Source organism: Bombus impatiens, unplaced genomic scaffold, assembly GCF_000188095.3.
Source record: "Bombus impatiens unplaced genomic scaffold, BIMP_2.2 scf_0712, whole genome shotgun sequence".
Classification (NCBI taxonomy): Eukaryota; Metazoa; Arthropoda; class Insecta; order Hymenoptera; family Apidae; genus Bombus; species Bombus impatiens.
In genome coordinates, this window is record NT_177131.1 from 126797 (window position 1) to 154011 (window position 27215).

Sequence of the window (27215 nt, forward strand, 5' to 3'; positions counted from 1 at the left end):
ATTATATATTATATATTATATATTATATATTATATATTATATATTATATATTATATATTATATATTATATATTATATTTTTGACCCAACTTTTTCTTTTTTAATGCCCTGATAATTTTATGTACACTGAATTATCACTGAAAAATTATATTTTGTCTAAATTCTAAGACATTCTTTAAGACGAAAATTTATAAATACAAATTCGCACATGTCAAAAATGTGTGTCACATATGGTTTCAGAATTTTTATACGAACAACATTAACTATCTTCAAGATTAATCAAATTTGCAAGATGTTGTGTATACATACAAATATTCATATTTTATGAGCTGTCACACAGAAGTCGATAGAATACATTTATTAATTATGAATCAACATAGAAAATAAAGAAACAGAACTGTTTACTTCAAATGTAATCTATTGAAAACATCTCTGTAAATAACCAATGTTGTTTATAATATGCATATGTATACATACTGCGTATTTAACTGGAGTTTAGATGCATAATTTCTATGCATATGTTATCCGTTTTCAAGGCTAATCATATTTATTGAAAATCCTATATAGAAAAATCACAGAACTTCATCATCATATCGATTTCATTGTTACAATGACTCGTCTCGCATTAGTTGTTATTTTCATCACTAGACAGTAAGTGAAAAATACACGAAATAAATTACTACGAAACGTAATACAAATCATTAAATTAATTAAAACTTCATTTGTTTCAACGCTTATGTTTTCTCCATATATGTACGTATAGATTTCATAACTTGTTTCGTACTTGCAATATGATAGCACGACATACTTAAGATTTATAACAACTTATTTTGTAGTAATTGCGGCTCGAAATCAGAATAAAAATTATCCAGTTATAATTCGTCCAATTTCAAACTTAATTTCAAATCGCTAATAAAAACATTAAGCTTTATACTTATTATTATGCAAAAATATACTTTTATAAATATAACTAAAAGAACGAAACCTACGCGGAGATTTGTTTCGCTATCTGAATATTAGAATCAAGTGTTTACTTAAAGAATTTTGTATATTTTTGCGTATTCTCTGCACTTCATTATATACACATACATTTTTTACACATTTAAATTTCCCATAAATGCATAAAAATCCGCAATCTATTCATAAACTATCTTCACTTATCCGGTGCGTGGATTGTAACGAACGCCAAGGAATAGAATGATATTTGTATATCAACAAAAAACATTGTAAACATTTTTACCTAAACTTCTGCCGATGATTGCAAGAAATTGGGGCTAATGACGCGAGCAGTGGTCAATTTCCCTGTACTGTATCCCAAGGGTGGACAATCATCGCGTCTATGGTGATGCTACTGTTAGTCAGCTTCACATCTTAACAGCATTCTTTGTCAAGATTCATACTCTGCTCTAGTTGTGCTGCGTGTTTTTTTTGGTCCATACAAATATTGTACTTTCTTGTAGCTACATGCTCTTCGTCTAAATATCGTCACAAATATCATACATATGTACCTCTCGTGGGATTTGAAATACTTGATAAAAAGAAACAATACTTTAGAATTATTTGTTATTATTCTATATTGCTTATTGTTTTCTCAGCTTGTCAAACCCATCGAATTTAACAAATTTCAAAAGGCTGTTCCACCTCGAATTGCCAGACCAAAGGCAAATCCTAAAAATGGAAAGGTTTTCAGCGTTTTACCATATTTGGTGGTTGGAATTGTCGATCCGAAGAAATGTCAAAAGTTCTATGTTGGAGAAGACGTTATTTGCACCTTCCGTAGCGTTGGACATGGTACATACAACATAAACATCGACAAGTTTGTATCGATATTACGAAACGTCTCACGAAGGTTAACTCCCTTATCAATTGATAAACGCCTTAAATGAAAATTCAGAGAGAAGTAAAAAAATTGAATAATTTACAAAGAATAAAGGCGATCAGTCTGGTTTTTGAGAAACTTAAATAACATTAATTGCGATTAATAAATAATCAAAATGTTGCATTATTAGATCTCAATGTCAGTGAGCGTGGATTGCAAAATATAAAAGTTCCTTTTCTATTTGCCTTTCACAAGATAATTATTAACGATTATCTACGAAGATAATTAAAATCCTTTTCTTACAGGGTGATAGCAGTAGTCCATTGGTTTATAGGACTCACGTGGTTACTGTTGCATCTCGTACTATTCCTTACATTACTGATAAACCTGATATTTCCAAACAGTGTTCATGACACTTTTTCGCGTATCCAACAAGCCTTGAAATGATAATTTTAACAAAATTCATCTTATGTACCGTATAAAATCTTTTAAATAAATAAGCAGTGATTTAAATAACTAAACTGTCAAATTTATTAGTAATAAACTCATAATATAACATAAATATCATTTCATAAATAGTTTCTATATTGTATTCAAACATAATTATACACATTCTATTTATTAATAAACTTTTCTTAAAAGTATTGTATTCGTACAAAACATAAAGTTGATAAAAACATATCAAAGTAAATATATGATTTTTTCTAAGATGTGGAAGATAATCTTTACAAGAGATATCGAGCCAAAATAGAATAACGTTATTTTAAAAGCGATAATTGTATTATTATAATACTTCGAATCGCATTAAATCATTTTATTACGCATGCAATCAAAAAGTATAAGTGTTTGCTTCTAAGTAATCATTAAAATTGATAATTCAAGTATGATGTTCTTATAACTTTTCTGTGTTTATGTGATTAACTTTCAAGCTTATCATGATATGTATCGATAACGATATGTATCCGAGTACCTATTTCAAACATCGATATTCATATAAAAGGAAATCGTTCATTCGTATCATTACACTGCAGTTTCAAAATTCTTCGAGTTACAATGACACGTCTCGCGTTAGTCGTCTTCATAATCGGTGTCGTTTTCGGCGGTAAGTAAATAATAGAAATTCAAACAAATTAAATTCTAATCAAATAAATTAAAAAATTAAATTCTATTAATAAACTCCATTAAATTCGACTCTTCTTTAATAGTAACAAACGTTGAAATAATCCAATTATAATTCTCTTATCTGTTCTGAATTCGCTAAAGTTGAATTTCATACTCTGCATATTACCTGGATAGGAACGAAATGAAAAAATAACAAGTTCGTTACTATGCATAATATTGTAATAAGAAAAATTAATTCGAAATTTGATTTATATAGACGTCTTTGCCAGCAACCAAACGAACGAGATTGGCGAACAAATCGTCGGTGGCACCAATGCTCGCCTTGGTCAGTATCCTTATCAAGTATCGCTTAGACAAAATGGAAGACACTTCTGCGGTGGCACTCTGGTTACCAATAAACACGTAGTCACTGCTGCTCACTGCATCCACGGTGTTGTGTCTCCTCCATACAAGGATTTCACTGTCGTAACTGGTACAGTTACCCTCTCAAGTGGTGGTCAAACCCACGCTGTTAAGTCGGCCGTCTACAACCCCGATTTCAAGCCTACCTCTGCCGAGTCTTTCAGAAATGACGTTGCTGTAGTCACTGTAAGTAAGAAATCAATATCGTAGAACGGAATAATATTTTACAACGTACAAAGTTCTTCAGTTTTATCGAAATGTAGCATTAACATTAATAACGATAAAATATTTATTTCTAACTGTGAAAATGAACCCACGCCAACGATACAACTGTACATCGTCTACATCGGCGATATTGCAATTTCACCTTCATAGTTACCTTCCTGTATAGTCATTCAAATCAGTAGTCATTATTACGTCTTACTCTTTTTCTTTTATACTATATAAATAGTTGCATATAATACACATCAAAATACTTTATTCCAATTGATTGTAATAACGAACGTATCTGAAAAGAAAAAAAAAAGATGTTACTCGACCCTTTCACAGCGAGAAAAATTGGGGCAGACAGTCAAATAAGTAACATAATTATCGATATTTATTCCCTATGTGTATAAAGTTGAAAATGTATATATTTTTTTGTATGTAAAATCTTGTAGATAAAGAGACATGTAATTAGTTTCTAAATCATTAATTCTGAATTCTACGTCATTTTGTTATACTGTCAAAGGGTTAGAACGCATGAAAACTCAAATAAAGCTATTTCCTTTAACCAGATTTCACTTGCAAATATATCAATATTTGTAATAATTTCAGCTCGCTAGCCCGGTTAGCATAAACGCTAACCAGAAGCCAATTCCTCTCGTTTCTTCTGATCCACCAGTTGGTGCAACATTGAGAATGACCGGTTGGGGAAGAACCAGTGCTAACGCAGGCAACTTGCCTAATACCCTACAAACGACAACCGTAAATCTTCTAAACAATGCAGATTGTCAGAAGCGCTTGGGAATCCAGATCTACCCTGGACACTTGTGTGCCTATAACAAAAAGGGTGTTGGTATCTGTATGGTACGTACTAAACTTCAATTTTATATTCTTCAAATTAATATGATCACATATCACAGCTAATATACACATTCATCGAAGTGACACCCTAATATTCTACTTCAAGTTCAAATTTCTAAAACTAAAAAATGGAATATATATACAACATTTCTTTCATATATATAATTTTACAAATACTTACACTCAATTCATATAATTCGCCATATAATTATATGGTTATTCAAGATATGAATTTAGAATCTGTTTATAATTTTCCAAAATTAGTTTCACAAAAAATATTTGTTCTCCCTACAGGGTGATAGTGGCGGTCCCCTTGTCTACAATGGCCAACTTGTAGGTATCGCTTCCTTTGTCATTCCATGTGCTGAAGGCTACCCTGATGCTTACACTCGTGTCTCTCAATACAAAAGCTTCATCAACAGAAATTTATTTTAATTTAGAATCCGAAACTTAAATAATAATTATTGTACAATTCATATTTTCTCTCCGTAAATAAGCAGAATTACATTCACTATAGTGTCAATCGATTAATTTGATATCTTGTAAATTTTAATCTTTAAATTTATATACAATGAGATCAATTACTATCGTCAGTGAACGATGACGTCATCGACGCTGTTCCACTGTCCTCGCCGTCTTTGGTATCGCGGAACGTGTGGGTCAATCAAAAGGCCCACTCGATTGCGAGGTTCCTTATAGAACTTTTACTGTATATCATTAACTCAATGCTTTATATTAGGTATTATCGCCAAAAATCAAAATTTGATGGAATGACATTACAGTTCTCAGAAATAATATACAGTTCGTATAAATAATATAATTCATCGGTTAATTTGCTTTATGCATTTCTTTATTTTACCTCCATATTTGCTTTTACGTATTATTCTTGTCTTGTACTAAAAATTAATTATTAGTGTCTAGTTCTACAATCTACATACAAATACATCGAGCTATTACTGTTATTCTAAGAATATCAGTGTAAGGTCTAACAAACTCAAGATACAATTTGTAAACTAATTTCGAAAAACGATGTTTTATCTCTAAAAGAAAAATACTCTGTTTACAAATTATATTGTAAACAGCATTAATTAGGTATATCCTCCCGCTCAAAAATTTACAGTATGTTTCGGTCTCAACAGATCTTAAAGGACATCATATTGCCTTAAAAGATAATGACTACCTTGAGTAAATAACTATTTTATTCATAATGTTATTCTTTGATAGTGTTGGAATTATAATTGGAAGACTGCGAATGTTTATGCAAATTGTAGAGAATACAATTGGAAACGTAGAACACGGATAGAAAATTGTTTCATCTGTCAAGTATTATAGGAAGAGCTATACTTTGAATATTTCATACATCTGTTCATATTATGTGCATTCTGTGCAATTTCGTTCTTTCAAATTTATTATAAATTCATAAAAATTCGCAATCGTTTTAACGTAAAACAAATTCGTAATGATATTTAAAGACAAAATCTATAATTGTAATACATGCGATACCCTCCTCTTGTTTCTCGGACAGATATACGAAAACGTTTGTCGAAAAAGCAAAAGATGTTTCAAACACTCGGGCCGGATTGTATACACAGAGTTTCTAAGAGAGTTCGCATACTTTCGTGAGCCGCTGTATTTGGTCAGCCGTGACAATATTCCACCCTCTTTCGGCATTGATTTACATGGACCGCGACCCTGACGAGGATAAGCTTTATTAGCAGAGACGCCACAGGGTTGTTCTCCTCCCGCACCCTGTTCCACGTCGACAACCCTCTTGCACAGGCGCGTGTACATCGCATGACGTAGTCAGGAAAAGTATTGCCAAGGGTAGCATCGTGCACGAAATGCGGGTTAGTAGGGCACGAGCGTCGCGACGCCGAGCGTCGACGTCGTGTCAGTACCACCCGTTCGGTTTCTCGCATTCCTCTTCATTCGTCGGTCTTTTATACAAGAAGTTACGTTGACTCCAACGAATTAAATCTACAAAACGATTGAAAACAGTGGAATCTTAATATTTTGGTGCAAATACTCATGGGATGCGAAGTTGGTGGAGGAGATGGCTATGATCAAATGCTGCCTCGAGACAGAGGTGCCTGACGTTTTCGAGATTCTCGCACGAAAGTGCACTGACCCAGGCTGTAAGTACAAATCAGTTGTTTTACGATAAGATGATAAACATTTTAGTTAAAAGTAAAAATTTTAGAAATGATATATGCACTGCAGTATGTACAGTAACTGGAAACAAACCTTCTATACAACTGTATTTATCATAGCCGGTTACATATTAATTAATTAGGTTCATGTATATTAAATTTCGTATCGTTTCGTGGCATCTGCGTGTGACTACAAAAATTTGCACTAAGAAAATGAAATGTAAAATGTAATCAAAAAAAACATTTTATTGGAAAATAACTGTACGTGCAAATACCTCTTGCAGGCACTTTAAGTACGTATGTATTAGGACACTTACTTCGATACATTCGTTGGAAAGTTAAATAAATTGTTAAAAAGCTTTCTCGATAAAAATAAAGTGGAAATTATCTACAAAATCGAGTAAAATCTGATTAATTCATTATCTATAAAATACATACACTTTGAACTTATTCAGTTGAAAGTTGTTAAAGGAATTACGATTGATGCAGTTTAATTTACTCTATATTTTCGCATAACATTCTTGGTAATTCCATAAAATTAACTTTTAGACTTTTATCTAGAGTTCAAGAGTCAATAGGAGATTGACTGAAGCTGTGGAACACGTGCTTTCGCACGGTTGTTATCGCAACTCGCAACAGTTTCCATGTAATTTAACAAACCTACATCTGGATTCTTTTGATATAACATTCGCAACCATAAAATTGTGCATCAAAAGCATACAAGAATTATTATATAAGTAGTTTGACAAAAGAGTTATGGGAGTAATGAAAAATAATCAGTTGTAATACTTTTCATTTCTTCGAACTTCTGCAGCTTTGTAGCGAAAATTGTGTATTTATGACGGCATTAATATAAGTCTATCGATTTATCGATGGTGTATATAAGTAATATTCATTACTTTGCATAAACTTTGAGGATATCCTGCACACTATATTATCTTGCAAGTGTTTCATGTTTCAATCGAATACCTTCGTACGACCTAGTTTAAGTTTCCTAAAAAACAAACTGTATGTTGTAATATTTGCAAGAATATAATATTTGAAATAAAATTTATTCGTATTATTTATATTTACTTGTCTCGTATTATTTTTACTATCGTAATTCGAAGGATATAAGTATAGCGTGGATGTTCCCGTGGCTCAGAATAAAACGAAAACCAAGAATGGCAAAATTACATTGTAAGTTGCGTTTCCTGAAAAAATCAAATTTGAAAACTTGTTAAACATGCGTGAATTTAATTCATTTCCGACTGAACAAGATTAGACGATCAACTGAAAATTGTTGTAAAAATTGTGTAAAAGTAAGTTAAGAATTTCTAATCAAGTGATTCTATAATTTTGTAACAAAATATTCGCTAAAACACACACACGCACGCACGCACGCACGCACACATACACACACACACACACACACACACACACACACACACACACATTTGAAAATAATACAAAATTGTATGCAATTACAAAACAGCGTATAATAACCTCAAAATTCCAAGTTGATGTTCGACCAAATTAAACGATGACCGTGTCTTTATTGCATTTTCGTAATCAATTTCCTAATTTTCTAATATGTAACATTAATTTTACGACATAGATAGATGATATAAATTGATTTTGGTATACTAAGTACGATAGAACAATTTCCATATAACCGTTATTTGCAAACGTGCAAACAGATAAAGGCGCGATATTGTATTGATTTTCGAAGCGCGCTGTCAACATTCGGAACATCTTGTCTTCCTGAATCGGTTTAGCTGACAGGCGTTCGCGCTTTTACCTTAAAATAGTTTTTCCCCAGATAATGCACGTATATGTGTCTCATAAAGGTGCAATATCGTAGAATTGCTAATGGATAGCGACAGTACTTACGTGTTTAATAATATTTAAATCTTCCAGTTATTCTACTTTTAAATAAGATGATGTTAAATAAATTGATATAAAATTTGTAACTATGAGAAACTATATCTACGCTTCATTTGAAACGTAGTTAAAAACATACTATGATGAAAAATCTTTAAATAATATGTTTCTTTATAAAATAAAAAAGACATGAAACTTTTTCAATATCTTTTTTAAATGAAAATTCAAATGTTGAAAAAGTAAATCATACTGCCATCTTTCGACTCTTATCTACATTTTGAAATGTAACTCAGGTCGACAAAAACGAAATAAATCTTACCGACCTTAAATTCTTCGTGACAAAATTTTGTCATTGAAGATAAATGTAAATTCGTCTATGATAAACTGTACAAAATACTTGTTTGTAACTTAACTCATACACATTACAATTACTGTACAAATTAATAAACTCCATATAGTAGTATTTTACACTATTTTATAAATAACAATTGCATATAGAGCAAATCGCATAATGATTTTTGGTAGCGGCTTAAAAGTACACATTCTATTGGTTACATCAGTCGATCGAAGTTTGTTCGAGTGTACAGTAGTTTTTCGATCGTAACGAAATGTTTGGTAAATATCGTGATTTTGTTTTGAAGCGTATAATTTTTTCGTGAGATGTCCCTTTCATATTTACATACGATTAGTTAGTTTTCACCTATCATCCGATATATTTCACGGAAACATATTTTTCGCCTGTGTATATTTTCTTTCCTTCTATTTCTGTCAGGTTGTTGCTGGTGCTGTTCAGCTTTACGCCCACGATATAAAAGACTCGTTGACAATATCTTTCCAGTAAATCCTCAGGTAAGCTTTATATTTTTGATATATTAACAAACTTTCATAATTATTTTATATTATCTCTCACAATAAATATATCATATCGCAGTTTCATTACGTAATTCGTATTTTTCATGTATGTATTAATCTATAACATCAAATTCATTTAAAAAGAATATTGTTATTTTATTGAACAATATAAGGACGAGATATTTGTTAGGTAATTAATCATATTTATTAAAATATTAATTGGCTTACTCACTTGTAATTTCTTTTTTCTAAGTGAACTGAATTTTGTGTCAATTCTCACATAGTTTACAAATATTTTGTTTATGTATAAATATGTTATTATTAAAAGATATATATGTATAAATACAAGAAGGAGTGTATCATGATAAAATTATTAATACACATACGATTGACATTTAGTCTTGATTTTATTGATTTTTAAATTTAAAACATCAATCTTGCTATCTAATATTATAGAAATTAACATTTAGTACTTTTTATATACATTAATATTTTTATAATTAGGATGGCTTAGTAAAAAATAACATGGAGAAACTGACCTTTTATTCATTGAGTAGCCCTGAAAAACTAGACAGGATTGGAGAATATTTGTTTCAAAGGGCTTCCAGGGACATTTACAGGTATGACACAAACAACTTAAGTGATAGAGAATTGCATATAATTAATTTAATAACTGTTAAAAATGCACACTCATGTGATCAATGTAAATTCTTGTTTACTTATGTTATATGCCAGTTATATAAATATGTCATTAATCATTATCTTACAAAATGTTAATTTCTTATCTGCATGTATTATATTTAAATAAGAAAATATATAAATAAACATATTTATAATACAGGAGAAGAAATGGATTTGTTGTCATTGCTATGGAAGCAATGGATCAGCTTTTAGTAGCATGCCATGCTCAGACTTTAAATTTATTTGTTGAAAGCTTTTTAAAGATGATACAGAAATTGTTAGAATCTACTGATCCACAATTACAAATACTGGCAACCCAATCTGTAAGTTTCATTAAATAATTTTAGATACTTTATATTATTATATTTATTTGTATTTTCTAATATAAAATTGTTTTTAATGTTACTTTATCATTTATTACTATCAAAAATAATTGTATTTTTGGCATCTTTCAATTCAGTTGAACAAAGTGCTGGCTTCTTCCAGTTTGTCCGGTTTGCAAACATCGAGCAGGATACGCCGTCTTATCACACACGTTACGATTTCTTTGTATCAAAATACTCTGCAATGTGCCACTCCAACCACAATGACCACGCTATCCGCAAACAGATACGGCTTGCTGGAATTCAGGGATTGCAGGCATGATCTTTGTATAGTTAAATGTGTATAACTAGTAGTTTAATCAAAATTATTTTATTATAAATTGGAATTAATTACATATTTGTTGTTTTTAAAAAATTTATTGTATTATATTTTCTAATATAGGGTGTAGTAAGGAAAACACTTTCTGATGATCTAGTAGAAAACATTTGGGAACCTGTACACATGGATAAAATTGTTCCTTCGTTGTTATACAATATGCAAAACTCAAGGTGATATACACAGAAGAAACCACTGCATATGTACATTATGTAAACTGATTATTATGTATATATTTACAATTTCATTTTGATAGATATTCTAATAAAGAAGATGCAACACCAGATAGCCCAACTGAGGAACGATCGGACCCACCACAATTTGCAGAAACTTGTATGCGAGAACTCGTTGGCCGAGCATCATTTGGTCATATAAGATGTGTTATTCGACCCGTTCTAAGGTTTGTATGTTACATTTTCCATTTAAAGTTTGTCATTGTATACCTTTTATTGTGAACAAAAATAATTGGAGGTAAAATTTTAATGAACATATTAATACAATAAAAATTATTTACAGGCATCTAGATAACCATCAGTTATGGGTCCCTAATTACTTTGCTATTCATACATTTAGGATAATTATGTTCTCCATTCAGGTTAGAAGAAAATCATTAAATATTGTTAATACTTATCAATGGGTATTTAAAAAAGGATAATCAATAAATATCAAAATATATCAAACATTTTTAGTCACAGTACTCTTATACAGTTGTGGAAGCATTAATGATTCATCTTGATGATCATTCAAAATCATCCCCCAAGATCAGAACAAGTATTGCAGATACTTTGTCCAAAATTATTTCCATTGCAGCTGGTGAAAGTGTTGGTAAGTTTTAATACATATGAAAATTTGTTTATTTGTATTGCAGAATTATATAAAATAACATATTTTTAAAGGTCCCTCTGTGTTGGAGATAATAAATTCTCTGCTATCTCATCTTAGAGTTAGTGTAACAAGAAATCAATCTTCAAGTAATGATGAACAATTATATCAAGAGGCTCTTATTAATGCCCTTGGAGAGTTTGCAAATCATCTTCCAGATTATCAGAAAATAGAAATTATGATGTTCATAATGAGCAAAGTTCCATATAGTCAACCAGATCGTATAGTTTCAGTCGGTAAAGGAGATGTACTACTCCAAAGTATTCTTCTAAAATCTCTTCTAAAAGTAATTATACATCATTAACACGAGCAAAACACACACGCTACTTAATACATACTTTTTTCTTATTACATTTGTGTAAATACATTTCAGGTTGGCACAAAATACCAAACTATACATTTGAATACAACTTTTCCACCAAGCTTTTTGGAGCCATTGTTAAGAATGTCACTTGCAGCAGATGCTGAAATGCGGCTTTTAGTACAAAAAATCTTTCATACTTTAATCGATAGGCATCAAAATATTACGAAACTTGCGAAACCTACGTAAGTTGTCAATAATAGATTGTTTTAATTTATATCATTTTTTTTCTTCTTCCCAAATATAATCTTATCATTTTTATTGAACAGAGTAAATGTTGCACAACTTGATCTTACAATCGAAAAAGGATCCAGACCAGATGTGATATTTATTCGTAAACATGGCCCTGAAATTTATTTAGCGTTATATGAATCGTTAGAATTGGCAAGTAACATGGTGGAAAACGTAGAATCTATATATACAACATTGGCATTACTTGCCGTGGAATTGGCCTCAGAAGAAACTGTGTTGGAGTTATTAAGATTAGTGCTGAGTCTTCAGGATTTGGCTTTAACAAGTGGCCAAATCAGTATTTCACTCAAATTTAATTTGCACGCTATTGTCATCAGTTTGCTTGTACTAATATCTTATGTTTGTAATATTACTTCACTCATGGATTACGCAAATAAAGTAAGTTCCAAATTGTTTCGTTTGTTGGTACATATTCTGGTCAATAAGAATATATTCTAGTTCCTTTAATTTTTATATTTTAAGATTGTAGAAGTACGACGAAAGGAAGCACCTCATCTTTTGCCTGATTTGCAATCTCAGTATGATAGTGGTTTATCTTCTAGATTAGCACCCGCTCTATTAGTTGATCAAACTGTTTTAAGCGAATGTTTAAAAGGAGCTGGTCTTGACAGTGGAAAATTGCAACAGGGATCTGGTTATAGTAGTATCTCACTACAACATCGGTAATAGTAATTATAACAATTTTTCTCATTTTATTAATTGTGTAATCTTTGTAATTGTCAATTTCATATTTTTAGGCATTCGTGGGTCGATAGTGCTGGACGAAATTCGTTAGCCGATATTAATTCTGGTGCTACTGAATTAGATAGTGGTGGCTCATCTCCTGGTGTTCAAAAAGTACATCCTTTATATATAGTTCTAATTTATTTATAACCTTCTAATAATCTATTTTTTGTATACCTTTCATTCTCAGAAATTACCAGGAGAAGAGTTAACTTTTGAGAGTATGAAACGAATTCTAACAGAAAATAATAATAATCATGTCATAGAGGAAGAAAAACGAATGCAATTATCGCACTTCTTTAGAAACGCACCATTCCAAGATTTGGTATCAAAGACACAACCAAAGGTATAAAAATAGTTAATAAATTTCTTATTGGTAAAAAACATAAAAATAATGATAAATAATTTTACAGCATGATGTTTTACAAAGTAAACTGTCAGAGATATTTAATACATTATCCGTTGATCCACGAAATGCAACTCAACCAGGTGGACCACCAACAGATACCAAACCAAGTCAAGCTCCAGCTTATGAAATACATTTCCCAGAATTATTTGTTTATTAAAATGACGAGTTTTTTCTTGCTATGACATTTTTATTAAGTTGGACATTACAATTGCCATATGTCAATTATAATCAACTTAACTTATTTATACATTTTACGTTTAAAAAATGTAGAACAATTTGTACATATAACGCATTTTGATACCGTTTAATGTGTGCAATTATATTTGCTTAATATTAATTACATTCGTGTATATATATTTCTTTTTAATATTTATAAATGATTAATACTTATTATTATTTATTTATAATTATAATAAGTATTATTTCAATTTTGTTAAATTTATTGCTCGTTATGTTTGCAAAAATATTTAAAATAATTTGAAACTATCGTTTCATAATTGTTTGTACTATGTAAATTAATGTTGCGCAATTCATAACACATTCCTTCTTGTGCAACCCATAAAAAAAAATAGTAGCACATTTATGTACTAATACCCTATTACTGATAAATTATGTAATATAATGTCAATGCTGTTTTATTGACAAGATTTGCTTTAATATCCGCATATCACTGGTATAATATTGTATAAAAATGTAACAAAATTTTGAGGAAGTAATGTATAGTTCAAAGAAAATGTTGTAATGAAGTTGAAATATTCAAAACAAATTAAGGTTATTCAAAATGATATATGTATATATAAACATAAAATTTAAATTGTAATAGGTAAATATTAACTGTGGGCTAATAAATATATTCATATACTTGAAGACAAGACAATTTTTTTATTGAATTTTTTTGTGTAAAGGTTCATACTATTACATTACCAATACAATTATTTTCTTTTGGATCATTGAAAGATTTTGTACAAAATACCCAGATGATTATTTACCAAGTACTAAGTAATTGGAATGAACACAGATGTTGGATTACATGTTGAATGCTTCAAGATTTATTTAATTCAATTTCTTATAATAGGAATGCTATCAGCCTCAAAACGAGCAATGTAAACTTTAATATTATTATGACGTAAAAATGTGAGAAACATGTTCTGATATCCCACGTTAATTGGTCATTAATGATTTCTGTACAATTGTAATCTGTAGTGTATATAGTTGTGCAATAGTGTGAAACAGAATTAAAGTCTCGATTTTATTTTTTTGTTTTTGTTTTTATGAGCAATCAAATTAAGGTTAGTATGTAAGACATACCACTCATGCAATGACTACTTAACATAATGTAATTTGAAGCGTTTAATTATCTGTGGTTCTGATGTGTGCAGTCAATTTGATACACTCTGGAAAATTCTTCAAGGCTCCACCTTCAATAATTCCACATCAAAGATAAGGACAGCATTTGGAGGAATAGTGTGTCTATGTCAAGGATAACATCACAATATTATTCATATAATTATTAAGATTAACTATTTATGCCCCATTCTTCCTCCATTCCTATATTCTACTATTAAAAACAAAATTCAAATAATAACAATAGTAATTAAAAAAATAGTTATTTAGTAATAATGGCGTTACTTTAATGTATTAATTTCAGTTACTCATAATATGCAAATATTGTGCAAAATATAAGAATTTACAATAATTTTTTTTTAATTATGAATAATTTTAAAATTTAATAATTATAAAATTTGGTTTTATGCTTTTTCCTTAGATTTATCTCTAACATTAATAATACTACAAATGTTTATCTTATATTAAAGGATATATTCCAGGATGTCCTCGGCTACCATAGGCAAAATCTGGTGAACAAGTTAACCTAGCACGTTCTCCAACACACATTTGAGCAACTCCTTGGTCCCAGCCTTTAATAACTTCACCTTTACCGATTTTGAACTTAAATGGCACTCCACGGTCCCTACTGCAGTCAAATTTTACTCCATTTTCAAGGGTACCTATTATATATTTAATAATTAAAATTTCACAAAATTCAAAGTACTGCAAATTATAAACAGTAATATTTTACTTCATCAAAATGAATAATGTGATTTAATAACAGTAATAATTGTCACATTAAAAATTATTTTTTATTTTTAAATCCTATTATCAATGTATACAATTTAATACGAATGACTTGAAAAATATTTACCTGTATAATGAACAACTACGGTCTGTCCGGTTTTCGGATATGTCTGGCCTGCACAGACATTACAAGAATGGTCGCATTATAAATGAAAAGTACAAAGTACTAAAATTTCATACAATACTAAACGTATTGAATAAAGATCGAAATCGCCTTATTTGGAACGGACCATCGCCAAAGCATGGTTTTCATAGATTTTCAGGTTGTAAATAAATCTCACTGACTAAACTTTCCGGCATATTTTAATCACAATAGAATTAATGGAATTTAGTCGAAGTCGAACAGGAAAAAAAACACGAGGTGTGACTCGAAAAGAAAGAAACAACAAATCGAAAAAGAAAAATGAAAGATCGCAGAATATCGTGTACAGAATAATTACCATCTCCAGGAGAAAGAACTTCTACATCCACGCCCATGGCTATGTATTTTATGTCACAGAAATCGGATTCCTAACGAAGAAATAAGTAAATTTTGTTATACAAGACCGGGCAGCTCGTATTGCTAAACAGAATTCACATAAATGTGATTCTCGTGGGTGCAAAAAACGATGCTAGATCCAATGCCGTTCGATGAATATAACAAGGTAACTGAAGACTGAAGATACCCTCAGGAAAGAAATTTTAACTGGAAATGCCGCCGTTAGGTTCGCTGCATTTCAGATCTTCCGGTTAACATACTACGATCGATATGAATATTTCCGATTCCGCAAAATTTGAAGTAAATATTGTTTCCTTGATTTTTATACTTAATATGTTGTATGAAAGAGCTATATAATTAGACTGCAAATTTTTATGCATTCATAAGAAATTTGAAAGTAAAATTGCACGAAATGGACATAATATGAAAAAATGTATGAAATATTCAAAATATAGTAGCTTCTGTAATAATTAGTAGGCACTACCTTCTTTTATACCTTCTGCATTTTTAATTATATTCTCAAAAATATGAATTTCATATGAATAGAAATCCGCAGTCTGTATACAATTTACGTAATTGGAGTAAATGATATTTATTTATATATTCGAATTATAAATTCTTAAACTAGTCATATTTTGAAGAAAAAAATAAAAAAGTTAATTATTCTAAAATAACATTATGATTAAGTAATTTGTACTGAATAAATGTAGAACTCTAGTGTCCTTTATTTTTCGTGTACAAAGATAGTAAATAAGAGAATGAATATAAGTACTCGTACAATATTATATGGAATTATTCAGAGCTTAGTTGCACAGCAAATTCTTATAACAGAAAAAATATTTACAAATCGCTTACATTAAGAGTTCTAATTGCAATAAAAATATATCAATAATACTTGAGAAAAAATTAAAGACTGGTTTCAGCTACGTGTAGAGAATAGTAATATCATTTATATCTATATATATATATGTATATAAAAAATACGTATAAATATAGAAACAATCGATATACATATAAAAAAATGTATTGAAATCTGAATAAATTTGTTAATTTATACTTTCATATCAACAATGAATCAAGATAAAATATATAAAATATTTATGTAACAATTGGAAAGACAAAAATAAGTTCTTCAAAACTAAATACAAAACTTCAAAAATAAGTACAATTAAATAGTGGCAAAATTAACCTTAAATTTAATGGAATTTATCATTACTAAGAATTATTAAATAATCAGCACCATAAATTATAAGTATAAATAGTCCAAAATAGTATAACATCTTCAAACATTTCTTCTATCGCATATGTAAGATGCAATATTATAATACTTGAGTAAATGCTAAAACTTATGATTCTTCTTTCTCTGCAACATATATTCTTTCTAACAAAGCTAATGATATACTTCCTGGTATTCTTTGATGTTGATTTATTAAATTGTTGAGTGCATCAGCAACCTGAGAACAGAAATAGTAAATCTATAGTATCTAACTTTTCACGTATGTATATTATGACTTTTTATTTTATTTAAACTATAATAGCACTAAAAAATATTTAAACATTTATTTTCATTACCTTCATTTGTAATTCTTCTGGTGTTAGATTCCCATCATACAGAATTGGTTTACCAACATATGTTGTCAACTTTACAGGAAAACCACCATAGATAGGTACAAAAGGAAATCTGGTGGCAGCATATATTCTCAACCACATTCTCCTACCCCAACTTATCGTTCTAAATGCTTCTCTAATATTCTTCGTAAATAAAGGTATTATACACTGTCACAAAAATATTAATATTTAAAACTTGTACAAATATAAAAGGGAAGTATAATATAATAACATAATAATAATAATATAATACCACTTTAGCATCCAATGCAACCTTTGCAAAACCCACTCGCTTTTTCCACATTAATTGATAATAAGAATCTCCAAACTGAGCTTCATATACGCCACCAGGTGAGATTGCAAGCATATTACCTTCTTTCAAAATAGTAGAACATGTTTGGATTGTACCAGGTATTACTTTTAATACATCAGAAATTATAGACCACCCGGGGCATTTGAAAAGAAATCTATCTGCTACTGTATGAATTAGCTTCGAATTTAAAAGTAATATTTTAGATATAAAGTAATAAAGGTCTACAGGTATAGCTCCATGATAGTATACAAAAAGTACTGGTTCATTTTGTGGTATATTTTGAAGTCCAACTACTTCATATCCTACAAAAAATACATATAAAATTTCAAGTTTTGTACTTCACAAAAATTATATTATGTAATTCATTTTATAAAAATGATTACTATACTTAATTAATTTCATATGTAACATACCATACCAAATCCAGCCATGGGCATCCCAAACTGCAGCTACTACATTGCGTGCAGCATTTCTCCAGTCTGTTTCATATGCATTTCTTAATCTAACTCTATGAAAATAAAATATTTAGATTGTATAAAATTTATCACAAATATATGCTCAAACTAATAACAACCTACCTGTGTAACTTATATATATACAATATTAATGCAGTTAAATATAATAATATCCCAATCAGAAGTGGAAGTAAAAATGTTAACAAAAGTGGCATCAAAAGCCACAACCATAATGTAAAGTCCACGTCGATATATTCAACTAAAAAGAATAAATAAATTATTTATCGCATATGATTTTCACGCAAAATTTTCATTTAATATAATATGCAAATAAAAAGTAAATATAACTAATAATATACAAAATTTACAAAAGATTTATAATCTTCCTCTAAGATACTGGTAAGTTAAATATACTATCAATGACAAAATCTCAATTATTTAAACATGCTTATAATACTTTCATTTGCAAATTATTAATGTCAGTGTTTTATACTTATATGCAAATTATATTATACATATAATTATATATGTATATGTATATAGAATTACACTTTTACCTATAGTATCTTCTAAAATTTTCTGTAGGTTAAATATTACGGAAAACATGTTTAGATTACGGGAAAAACAAAAACAATAGTAAATCTATAATTATAAAAAATCTGATACTTCTTTATCAAATATCCACATATTCTATTCACTGTTGGCAATATATTAAACAACAGTCTGCAAATTTTGCTTTCGTTTTCCTCACACTACTCATTTATATTCCTAAATGACTTGTTCTTAATTGTTAGTATCATTCATAAATATTTTAATATGGATTGTTCACGTAATGCATTTTCACAGAACATTTATTGCAGTTTGCATAATTTATAAATAATTTTAACTATTCTTTCTACAATCTTATAAGAATTATGCATGTTGTTTGTTCAAATTTAAGAATTAATTTTCTTGTTAAATACTGAAGGTAAACAATTACAAATTCAATAAATAGATAGTTATCAATATGTACGTATTAGTACATATATGGTATATATGTACATACATTGTACATAATACATGTATGTAGTTAACTATATACATTCGTATAATGTCAGGTTGTTACCAGCTAACTTCATGTACATTGTTCTCAATTTACGGATATACATACTAAACACCTCTTATTGTATTAAAGCTTTTAACAATTACATAACAATTACTTACATGGAAATAATATTTCATTTCTAACATTACCATATATTTAAATATCGATATACCTCATATATATGTATATTTAAATATTTGTTATTTATAGAGATAAAGTTCTTTAACTTATGATATGTTTAAACCATTATGATTTTTATTAAAACTTGTTAAAAATATACAGAAAGTACATAATATGCAAAGGTATTCCAGATATGCAAAGCAGGTCTTTATTTAGGTTCCATTCATATAGTTATACTCATACAAATTTGGATTTGTATAAAGATTCACAATACAATAATAATTAATAATATGCCATCTAAATGATATAGTTCGTTACCAATAACGAATTATAATTTGAATTATTTTAATTAAATTTTTTTGCGGTCAAATGACATAATTATGTACAACTTTACATATAAATATTAATCAATATTACAGTTAAGTATAAACAAGTTAAAACAATTTTTACAATGTATCTACATTAATAAACATAAATAAATAAGTAATCAGTTTGTAATAATATACATGATCATTCTGAAGATGGCGCTGAAAATTGAAGAAAATATAGAAGACAATATCAGAGAGGAACAATATAAATCACGAATTTTAAACAAGAGCAAGATTGATGTCTAGAAGATCGAAGTGAATTATATAATTGTAAATATTTACATTATTGTAACAGGTACAAATTTTAACAAATAAATTCGTTTGAAAAATTGGGCAAAATAGTTAAGCAACCATAGAAAAAGAAGTTTGATATTGGCATGAAGTTTGGCGGCATATTTCATTGGCGAATTTTCGCATTAATATATACTTATATATATCGTCACTATAAGGAGCAATTTCACGTAACTTTTAATCGTTGCCTATAAGACTGAAAAACGAAATAAATTCATTTATAAAGTGAATTTGGACACATTTAGATTTTTTCTTTAGACTTGCAAGATATTAACGAAGATTACAACGTAACTAAATTATTTCTGTACACTCCGTGTTTATTTTATATTGTATTTTAAAAAGAAAATGTCTATGCTCTCGTCATTTCGTTGTAAATGTGTAACAGTGAATTGTTTATGAATGTTGCTTCAGGTAGAGATTATTATTTTCGATTTTATTAATGTGCATATTGCATCATTACTAACATATGATGTCAATTCTGTGTGTCAATCTCTTGTACAATCTATATTTTATTAGAAATATTTCCTTGATAAAGTTTGTTATGATAGAATTATTATTCTAATTTGTAACGATGCGTAACGAACCAATGGACGATCAACTTCACTACGACGTGTCAATAGTTAATAAAATGATTTTGTAATGTATCAACATTTTTTTAAACTAAATAGTATCAATTTCATTTGATAAAATAGTAAAACTCGATTAGTAAAAGAAAGACTTACATAGCTGTACTATTCCGATATATTTTTGAAATTTATTTTCGTCGCTTTGTCATAGAAATAAGAATATATAATGTTCTAAATAAAAAATGTCTGAAAAGATAAATGTCCTTTAAATAGAAAACAAATTGTATCAGTGTAGTAATTACTAATGATTCTACAATTTTTTGTATAATGTATTTTTGTATAATATTTGTATGTGTTTCATAACTTCATTGACATTGTCATATAATTACATATGTTTGAATTGTCGAATAAATTAATAAACATTATGTTTTGTGTAAATAATAACATTCTTTTTTTAGGTATAATACAGTAATGCAATATTGAAAATCTTATTTTATTAAGACAAAATGTCAGATAACAATTTGCCGCACATATTCTATGGACTTGATTCGCCTGGTAGGATAGTACGTATAGAATCTAGTATTACCACACGGCCTAATATTGGTCGTCTTTCAAGTATAGAAGAAACATTAAGAAGACTTAGCACAAATCTAAGGCCAGAAAGACAAACTAATGAATCAAATAATGGTAAGATCATATTAATAAATGCTAAAATTGTAAAGATCATATATGTACTAATAATAACTTTTTTTTACTAATAGTATATATTTATATAATTTTACAACTTGTAGAAATGTTGCAATGCATATACAAAGAAACTGAATGAGTTAATATTTAAAATTGAACCGTTGTCAAATACAATTCATTCCAGAAAATTGTTATACATTAATATTACTTATATTACGTGTTAAAATGCAAGACTAATTAATTAATTAATTAATTAAACTTGATTAAAGAAATATCTGATGCTCAACCTCCAGCGATTTTATCAAATGAGGAACCAGTACCTATTGTGTTGTCAGAATCTGTAAACATTGCCCAACCGAACGATATGATTGATGGTGCATCTTCCCCAAACCAATCAAACATTAATACATCAATAGCAAATACAGAAGATGAGTATGTATATTAATATATATTATAATTTTATACATAAAAGATAAAATTTCAATACATGCTTCTTAACAAAACATTTCTGTTCAATTCAGCAAAAGATATTGCTGGGTATGCTTTGCAACAGATGAAGATGATGCAACTGCTTTATGGGTAAAACCATGTCATTGTCGTGGTACAACAAAATGGGTACATCAAGGATGTATTCAGAGATGGGTTGATGAAAAACAAAAAGGACATGCAGGTGCACATGTAGCATGTCCACAGTGTAATACAGAATACATCATTGTATATCCAAATATGGGTTAGTTATTTTAATATTTATACATATATTTTAAAACAAGTTCAGATAGATTTATTATTAAAATATAGCTGTTACAATTGCTATAAAGAAATATACTATAAATATATGTATATTGCAATATGTGTGTTAAATGTGGTATATTTATTACAGGGCCATTAGTAGTTGTACTGGATACTATTGATGGTATGGTTTTTCGAATTTGCCCATTTATTGCAGCTAGTATAGTTGCTGCATCTGTATACTGGACAGCTGTAACATATGGAGCAGTAACCGTGATGCAAGTAGTTGGTCACAAGGATGGTCTAGCTATAATGGAACAAGCTGATCCTTTGGTATTATTGGTTGGTTTGCCAACTATTCCAATAATGTTAGTTTTGGGAAAAATGCTCAGATGGGAAGATCAAGCACTTAATCTTTTAAGGCGACATGCATATAAGGTTCCTATTTTGAGGCATTTCTTGCCTAGTAGGTATGTACAAAATATGAAGTAATTATATCATATGTTTCACATTCATATTATTTTAGTTGTTCAAGTGCTGACAGAGTACAATCTGACGATCTACCACCTATGAGTGATCCAATGTCAGCAACTCGTATTCTTTGTGGTGCGCTTTTATTACCTAGCATTGCCAGCATATGTGGCAAAATATTTTTTGAAAGCATACATTCTAATTTTCAAAGAACATTGCTTGTATGTATACATACATTAAATATATTTATTATTAGTTAAATAATTGTCTTAGATTTTTATGAAATGTATGCATTTCTGCAGGGAGGTATAGCATTTATAACAGTAAAGGGTGCATTCAAGATATACCATAAACAGCAACAATATGTAAGACAATGTCAACGTCGTATAATGGATTATACAGAGAGTAATGTTTCATTATATAGAAGACAACAAAATTCTGAAACTAACCAGACAAGTTAAATAGATACATGCAAGAGATTCTTGGAACAATATACTATCAAACGACATCTCAGTTAAAAAAAAACTAAACCTCATAATATACTTTTATCATGAAAACACATGTCCAGTATATTACTTTTATGTAATAATATAAGTTTGTGGGTACTTTAATCAAGTCTAACAAATACGTAAGTTATATATACACATACATACAAAAATAATAAAGGGAAATTATCATATACATAAATATAATTAGTAAGTTATTATCTGTCTAAGGATGAACATTTAATTGAAAGAAAATGGGAATGTTACATTTCTTAAATTTAATTATCAGTGAAGTTATACTAATATCGACTCATCCTTCCTTACGTACAAAATAAGAAATGAGATATGTTAATGTCCTTACTACAATTTAGTTTTCCTTTGTTCGAAAGAATCACGCAGGAAGAAAATAGCAAATCTGTAGTTTATTAATGATAAAAACTATATTTTATGAAGTTAACACAGAACGAGTTTTTTGTGCTCTGACAAAAATAGGCATGGTATGTTTTTAGGAGTTATTTACATTTTGATTATGAGTGTAAAAAGAGATACAGTCTTTAGAAAAGAAATTTATTTCTATGATAGATAAGTCTTGGATTAGGTATTGACTATATTAATATATATAAAATAAAAAAGTTTTGAAATACAAGTTTATTTTATGTAAATGCTTTATTTGCTGTAGATATAAGAAATTAGTAAATATCAATTTAAATCAATAAACCGTGTTTTTTTATACCTTAATAAATATAAATAACCAATAAATTAACTAACTTATCACTTATAATTTTTTAAGTTCTCCAGCTAAATTATATTCGTATAATTAATATTTAAGTTTTTACTGTCATTATGTTTTAAATATTCATTCAAAACAAATTAAAAAGTATATTTATACAATAAGTTAAATATTTAAATTTACAATTTTTTACATATAAAATTGTGGCCCTTTTTTAAACGATAAAAGATATATTCGTTTATGAAAAAATAATCATCACCATTAATAAAATAGAATAAATATATAATAAAAACTCGGGAATCAGAGGAATATTTTAAGAAAGACTGTATGATATATAAATATATTTATTATTAAGCTATTTGTAAATTTGTATTGTTTAAGTACAATATAGTATATATTTTAGAAATATTAATTATCTTGAAAAGATTGAACTTCTTGGTCTGTAAGAACTATGTAGACAGTTAAACTAAAAGGATTATAACATATACATCAAAATGCAATGCATATCTTTTTACAATAGATGTGATAAACCTATTTCTTAAATATTATGTAATATAAGTAAGTATATATTTTTTATACAATTAAAATTTTTGTTTTTATTCAATAATTATCATATGCCTTTGTTTATCATGCATTACATGTAAAGTGTATTATAATACATTCTTTGTTTACATCCTTATTCTATGTATCAACGAAATAGTAAATATAATGTAATCATTTCACATTCGTGATTTTTATACAGATAACATTTTTGTATACAAAAAGTCAATAAAAATGCAAAGAGTCACAGATTACAAATTATATCCAATTTCAGTCCAAAATCCGCAATAAATAAAGATAAACTATATCCAATATAAACTAATATTATAAAATATAAAATTTTGTATCACTTTTATATATGGAGCTTATCTAATCAATATACATGTATTCATAAACTTACATATCTGCAAAAAAGTACAAGAAATAAACACCAATATTATACATTCAATTAGAATTTAAATATTCTTAAAAATTTGTAATATAATTACAAATGTAAATCAATTCAATAAAATGCAAAACTTTTTAACAAACAGAACAAGAAATATTTTTTGATACTTCAGGTCACATTAAAGGTGGTCCTGTGTATTTAAGGCTTCCAGAATAGAAATCTGGTGGACCTTCAATAACCACCAATTTAACTTCTTCCACTATATCTGAATCTGTACATAGCTTGGAACTACTAACAGTTTTAAAAAACGTACATGGTCTCAAACCTTTTCCAGAATCATCTACATCATATGGAGGACTAAGTATATCCAAAAATGCAGCGGGTCCTTCAATACATGTAATTTCATGTAAATTTTTGTCTCTTGGTGTAAGAGTACAAGCAGGTGAATTGCTGTGTAATGATATTTGTTTATGTCTATATGCCATTACTTCTTTGTTTAATCTGATTGTATGATCCTCATTTGGCTTCAGAGTATAATTGTTTATTTCGACTACACCATTGATTACCTACATTTTAAAGTATAGTAAGGATTTTAATCCTATATAGTTTTAAAATAAAATCAGAAATTAATATATATATATATGGTGACGACAACGAATTCAGGTTCGATAACGAATCCACGGTCCACAGGAGGACTCGTATCAACGTGCTACTCGATTCGGGTAACTTCCCGATCACTCAATCGGCAATTCGTCCAACGACTCACTAACCAACTAACTAACTCTAACTCTCACTATAACTCCATCAATCCAAAAGAGGCTGCCCTTATATACTCCTGTCCCCGCTTCTCAGGTTAATCTTTGTTTTAAGGAGAGCCATATAATCATTTCATACCTCTGTCAGGTACATGTCCCTCCCGTGACCGTGGCTACGTCCGGTGACCTGCCATGTCACTTCGAGCCCAAACCCATCGTCATAAAGTCAGATTGGAACATTAAGACTATTTCTTATTTTTATTACTTAAGGGTGACTATAGTAAAAGTCTGGACTAGTGTATTCGGGTTTGTCCCAACATTCCGGATGGGAAATCCCGCTGTTTTTCCTTCTCCGACATATATATATATATAATTATTAATAATATATATTATTGATTATGATACAATATATATTTACATTAAAATGTAAAATTATATCTACACTAAAATTATATTGCATCATACCTTTAAAATTATATTTACATCATACCTTTAAAAACCCATGCATTCCAGGATGATCATGTATTGGCATTGTAAATCCATGTTTCAATATAAAAATTGAAATAGCAAAGTCTTTATTTTCAAATATATCAATTACCCACATCGGAGCATGCTGTACTTGAATAAAATCGAGGATCTGTTTATTTAAATTTACGTCTTCGGCTGTAATCTTGTTCATCAAGTACCGCAATTTGTCAAAGTTCTTTTGACAAAGCTTAAATCCGACATTACTCCGTTCTTCAAACGTATTTAATGCTTGCTTCCATAATGTTTTGATTGCCGCTGTCATATTTATTTACTTTATAACACAATTTCTATGAATTCACCTTTTGTACAAATCATATTAATATATCAGTAACACACTTAAAAAATCTTAAGATATAAATATAGATATAATATTTAATTTCAAGATTTTGTTAAAAATTAGTAACGCGTAACCTTAATAATTCTAACATTGAAAGTTTACTACAAAAAAAACATGCCAAGCGCTTAAATCAAGTAAATATTTTAGTAAATGCCATTCAATTTTTGCACACAACTATTACTTACGTTCAATCTCTTCTTTTAAAACTTCGTTAAATTAGGTTAGTCGATGTTGTTAAAAGTTGTTTCATATTTACAAGTTAAATAAATTGTGTATTTTTATGTTTTATCATATGTTCTATAGTTTTTCAATTAATACGTCTCTACCACTTTTTAAAGAATAATACACGTTATTAACTGATTATTCTTTAATTAAACTGGTCCCTACAGATGCTTTACGTTTGATACAAAATTTTGCTAAACATGGCTATGTGACTTAATACCAATACAGATGACATTGTAAACATGAATATGAGTGAAGTTCCGAAATTTAAAGCACTACTTAAGTGATTTTTTTATTTTGTTTTTACATTGAATGTGTAATATCAGAGATAATACGAATGAATATTAATATATAAAAATTTATTTGAATAAGATAGTTTATGTAGTTAACTAATTTTTTACCGCAATAAATAAATAAATAAAGAAAATATAACTTTTAAATGTTAAAAAAAACATAGCTATAAAAATGTTTTCTGAGATATAATTTTAGGAGGAATGGTGTTTTTTAATTATATCTACGCATATATTTAATGAAATAATAGAAAGATGAAAGTGTGAGAATATTTTAATTATCAGAAAAATAATAAAGTTTTGCAATTATTATAAATAATTTAAGTTTGTACGACATAACAAATATTACAACATTTTA

The 27215-nt window shown here is 28.6% G+C and overlaps 6 protein-coding genes and 2 long non-coding RNA genes across 15 annotated transcripts; 4 read left to right on the top strand and 4 right to left on the bottom strand.

The window, feature by feature from the left end:
• Positions 1–2631: 2631 nt before the first annotated feature.
• Positions 2632–4938, top strand: LOC100745507 (chymotrypsin-1). The gene is made up of 4 exons (XM_003492380.4): positions 2632–2920; positions 3197–3528; positions 4159–4410; positions 4702–4938. The coding sequence occupies exons 1-4, from the start codon at positions 2872–2874 to the stop codon at positions 4840–4842; spliced, it is 774 nt and encodes a 257-aa protein (XP_003492428.1). The 5' UTR covers positions 2632–2871; the 3' UTR covers positions 4843–4938.
• A 1522-nt stretch (positions 4939–6460) lies between these two features.
• Positions 6461–13924, top strand: LOC100745630 (protein EFR3 homolog cmp44E). Its single transcript, XM_003492381.4, has 16 exons — positions 6461–6542; positions 9193–9269; positions 9777–9892; positions 10114–10276; positions 10440–10592; positions 10719–10825; positions 10909–11052; positions 11169–11247; positions 11342–11477; positions 11549–11820; positions 11908–12080; positions 12165–12525; positions 12610–12809; positions 12885–12984; positions 13061–13216; positions 13284–13924. The coding sequence occupies exons 1-16, from the start codon at positions 6461–6463 to the stop codon at positions 13434–13436; spliced, it is 2472 nt and encodes an 823-aa protein (XP_003492429.1). The 3' UTR covers positions 13437–13924.
• Positions 6549–7626, top strand: LOC117152139. Its single transcript, XR_004462407.1, has 2 exons — positions 6549–6850; positions 7107–7626. It is a non-coding gene; the product is annotated as an uncharacterized LOC117152139 (long non-coding RNA).
• LOC117152138 lies at positions 7460–8384 on the bottom strand. The gene is made up of 3 exons (XR_004462406.1): positions 8043–8384; positions 7632–7750; positions 7460–7551 (listed from the first exon to the last, which is right to left on the bottom strand). It is a non-coding gene; the product is annotated as an uncharacterized LOC117152138 (long non-coding RNA).
• Positions 13925–14141: 217 nt separating the features above from the next.
• LOC100745753 (12 kDa FK506-binding protein) lies at positions 14142–16114 on the bottom strand. Its single transcript, XM_012390080.3, has 4 exons — positions 15853–16114; positions 15480–15527; positions 15099–15285; positions 14142–14743 (listed from the first exon to the last, which is right to left on the bottom strand). The coding sequence occupies exons 1-4, from the start codon at positions 15887–15889 to the stop codon at positions 14686–14688; spliced, it is 330 nt and encodes a 109-aa protein (XP_012245503.1). The 5' UTR covers positions 15890–16114; the 3' UTR covers positions 14142–14685.
• A 949-nt stretch (positions 16115–17063) lies between these two features.
• LOC100745949 (transmembrane protein 68) lies at positions 17064–19342 on the bottom strand. 3 transcript variants are annotated; one of them, XM_033322885.1, is made up of 6 exons: positions 19312–19342; positions 18390–18525; positions 18225–18319; positions 17752–18113; positions 17463–17666; positions 17064–17344 (listed from the first exon to the last, which is right to left on the bottom strand). In XM_033322885.1, the coding sequence occupies exons 1-6, from the start codon at positions 19325–19327 to the stop codon at positions 17237–17239; spliced, it is 921 nt and encodes a 306-aa protein (XP_033178776.1). In that variant the 5' UTR covers positions 19328–19342; the 3' UTR covers positions 17064–17236. The 3 variants fall into 3 exon arrangements, with proteins under 3 accessions (XP_033178776.1, XP_003492431.1, XP_024226043.1); XM_003492383.4 differs by lacking the exon at positions 19312–19342 and adding an exon at positions 18824–19291; XM_024370275.2 differs by lacking the exon at positions 19312–19342 and adding an exon at positions 18816–19291.
• A 742-nt stretch (positions 19343–20084) lies between these two features.
• LOC100746068 (E3 ubiquitin-protein ligase MARCH5) lies at positions 20085–23780 on the top strand. 4 transcript variants are annotated; one of them, XM_012390082.3, is made up of 7 exons: positions 20085–20108; positions 21154–21382; positions 21652–21814; positions 21904–22112; positions 22263–22581; positions 22638–22803; positions 22885–23780. In XM_012390082.3, exons 2-7 carry the CDS (start codon positions 21202–21204, stop codon positions 23041–23043), a joined length of 1197 nt encoding a protein of 398 aa, XP_012245505.1. In that variant the 5' UTR covers positions 20085–20108; positions 21154–21201; the 3' UTR covers positions 23044–23780. The 4 variants fall into 4 exon arrangements, with proteins under 4 accessions (XP_012245505.1, XP_003492433.1, XP_003492432.1 ...); XM_003492385.4 differs by lacking the exon at positions 20085–20108 and adding an exon at positions 20206–20416; XM_003492384.4 differs by lacking the exon at positions 20085–20108 and adding an exon at positions 20208–20540.
• Positions 23781–24369: 589 nt separating this feature from the next.
• LOC100746274 (2-aminoethanethiol dioxygenase) lies at positions 24370–26810 on the bottom strand. Of its 3 annotated transcripts, none has more exons than XM_033322887.1 (3): positions 26531–26810; positions 25971–26307; positions 24370–25291 (listed from the first exon to the last, which is right to left on the bottom strand). In XM_033322887.1, exons 2-3 carry the CDS (start codon positions 26268–26270, stop codon positions 24899–24901), a joined length of 693 nt encoding a protein of 230 aa, XP_033178778.1. In that variant the 5' UTR covers positions 26271–26307; positions 26531–26810; the 3' UTR covers positions 24370–24898. The 3 variants fall into 3 exon arrangements, with proteins under 3 accessions (XP_033178778.1, XP_012245507.1, XP_012245506.1); XM_012390084.3 differs by having other exon boundaries at positions 26500–26809; XM_012390083.3 differs by having other exon boundaries at positions 25971–26280; positions 26500–26808.
• Between the last annotated feature and the right edge of the window lie 405 nt (positions 26811–27215).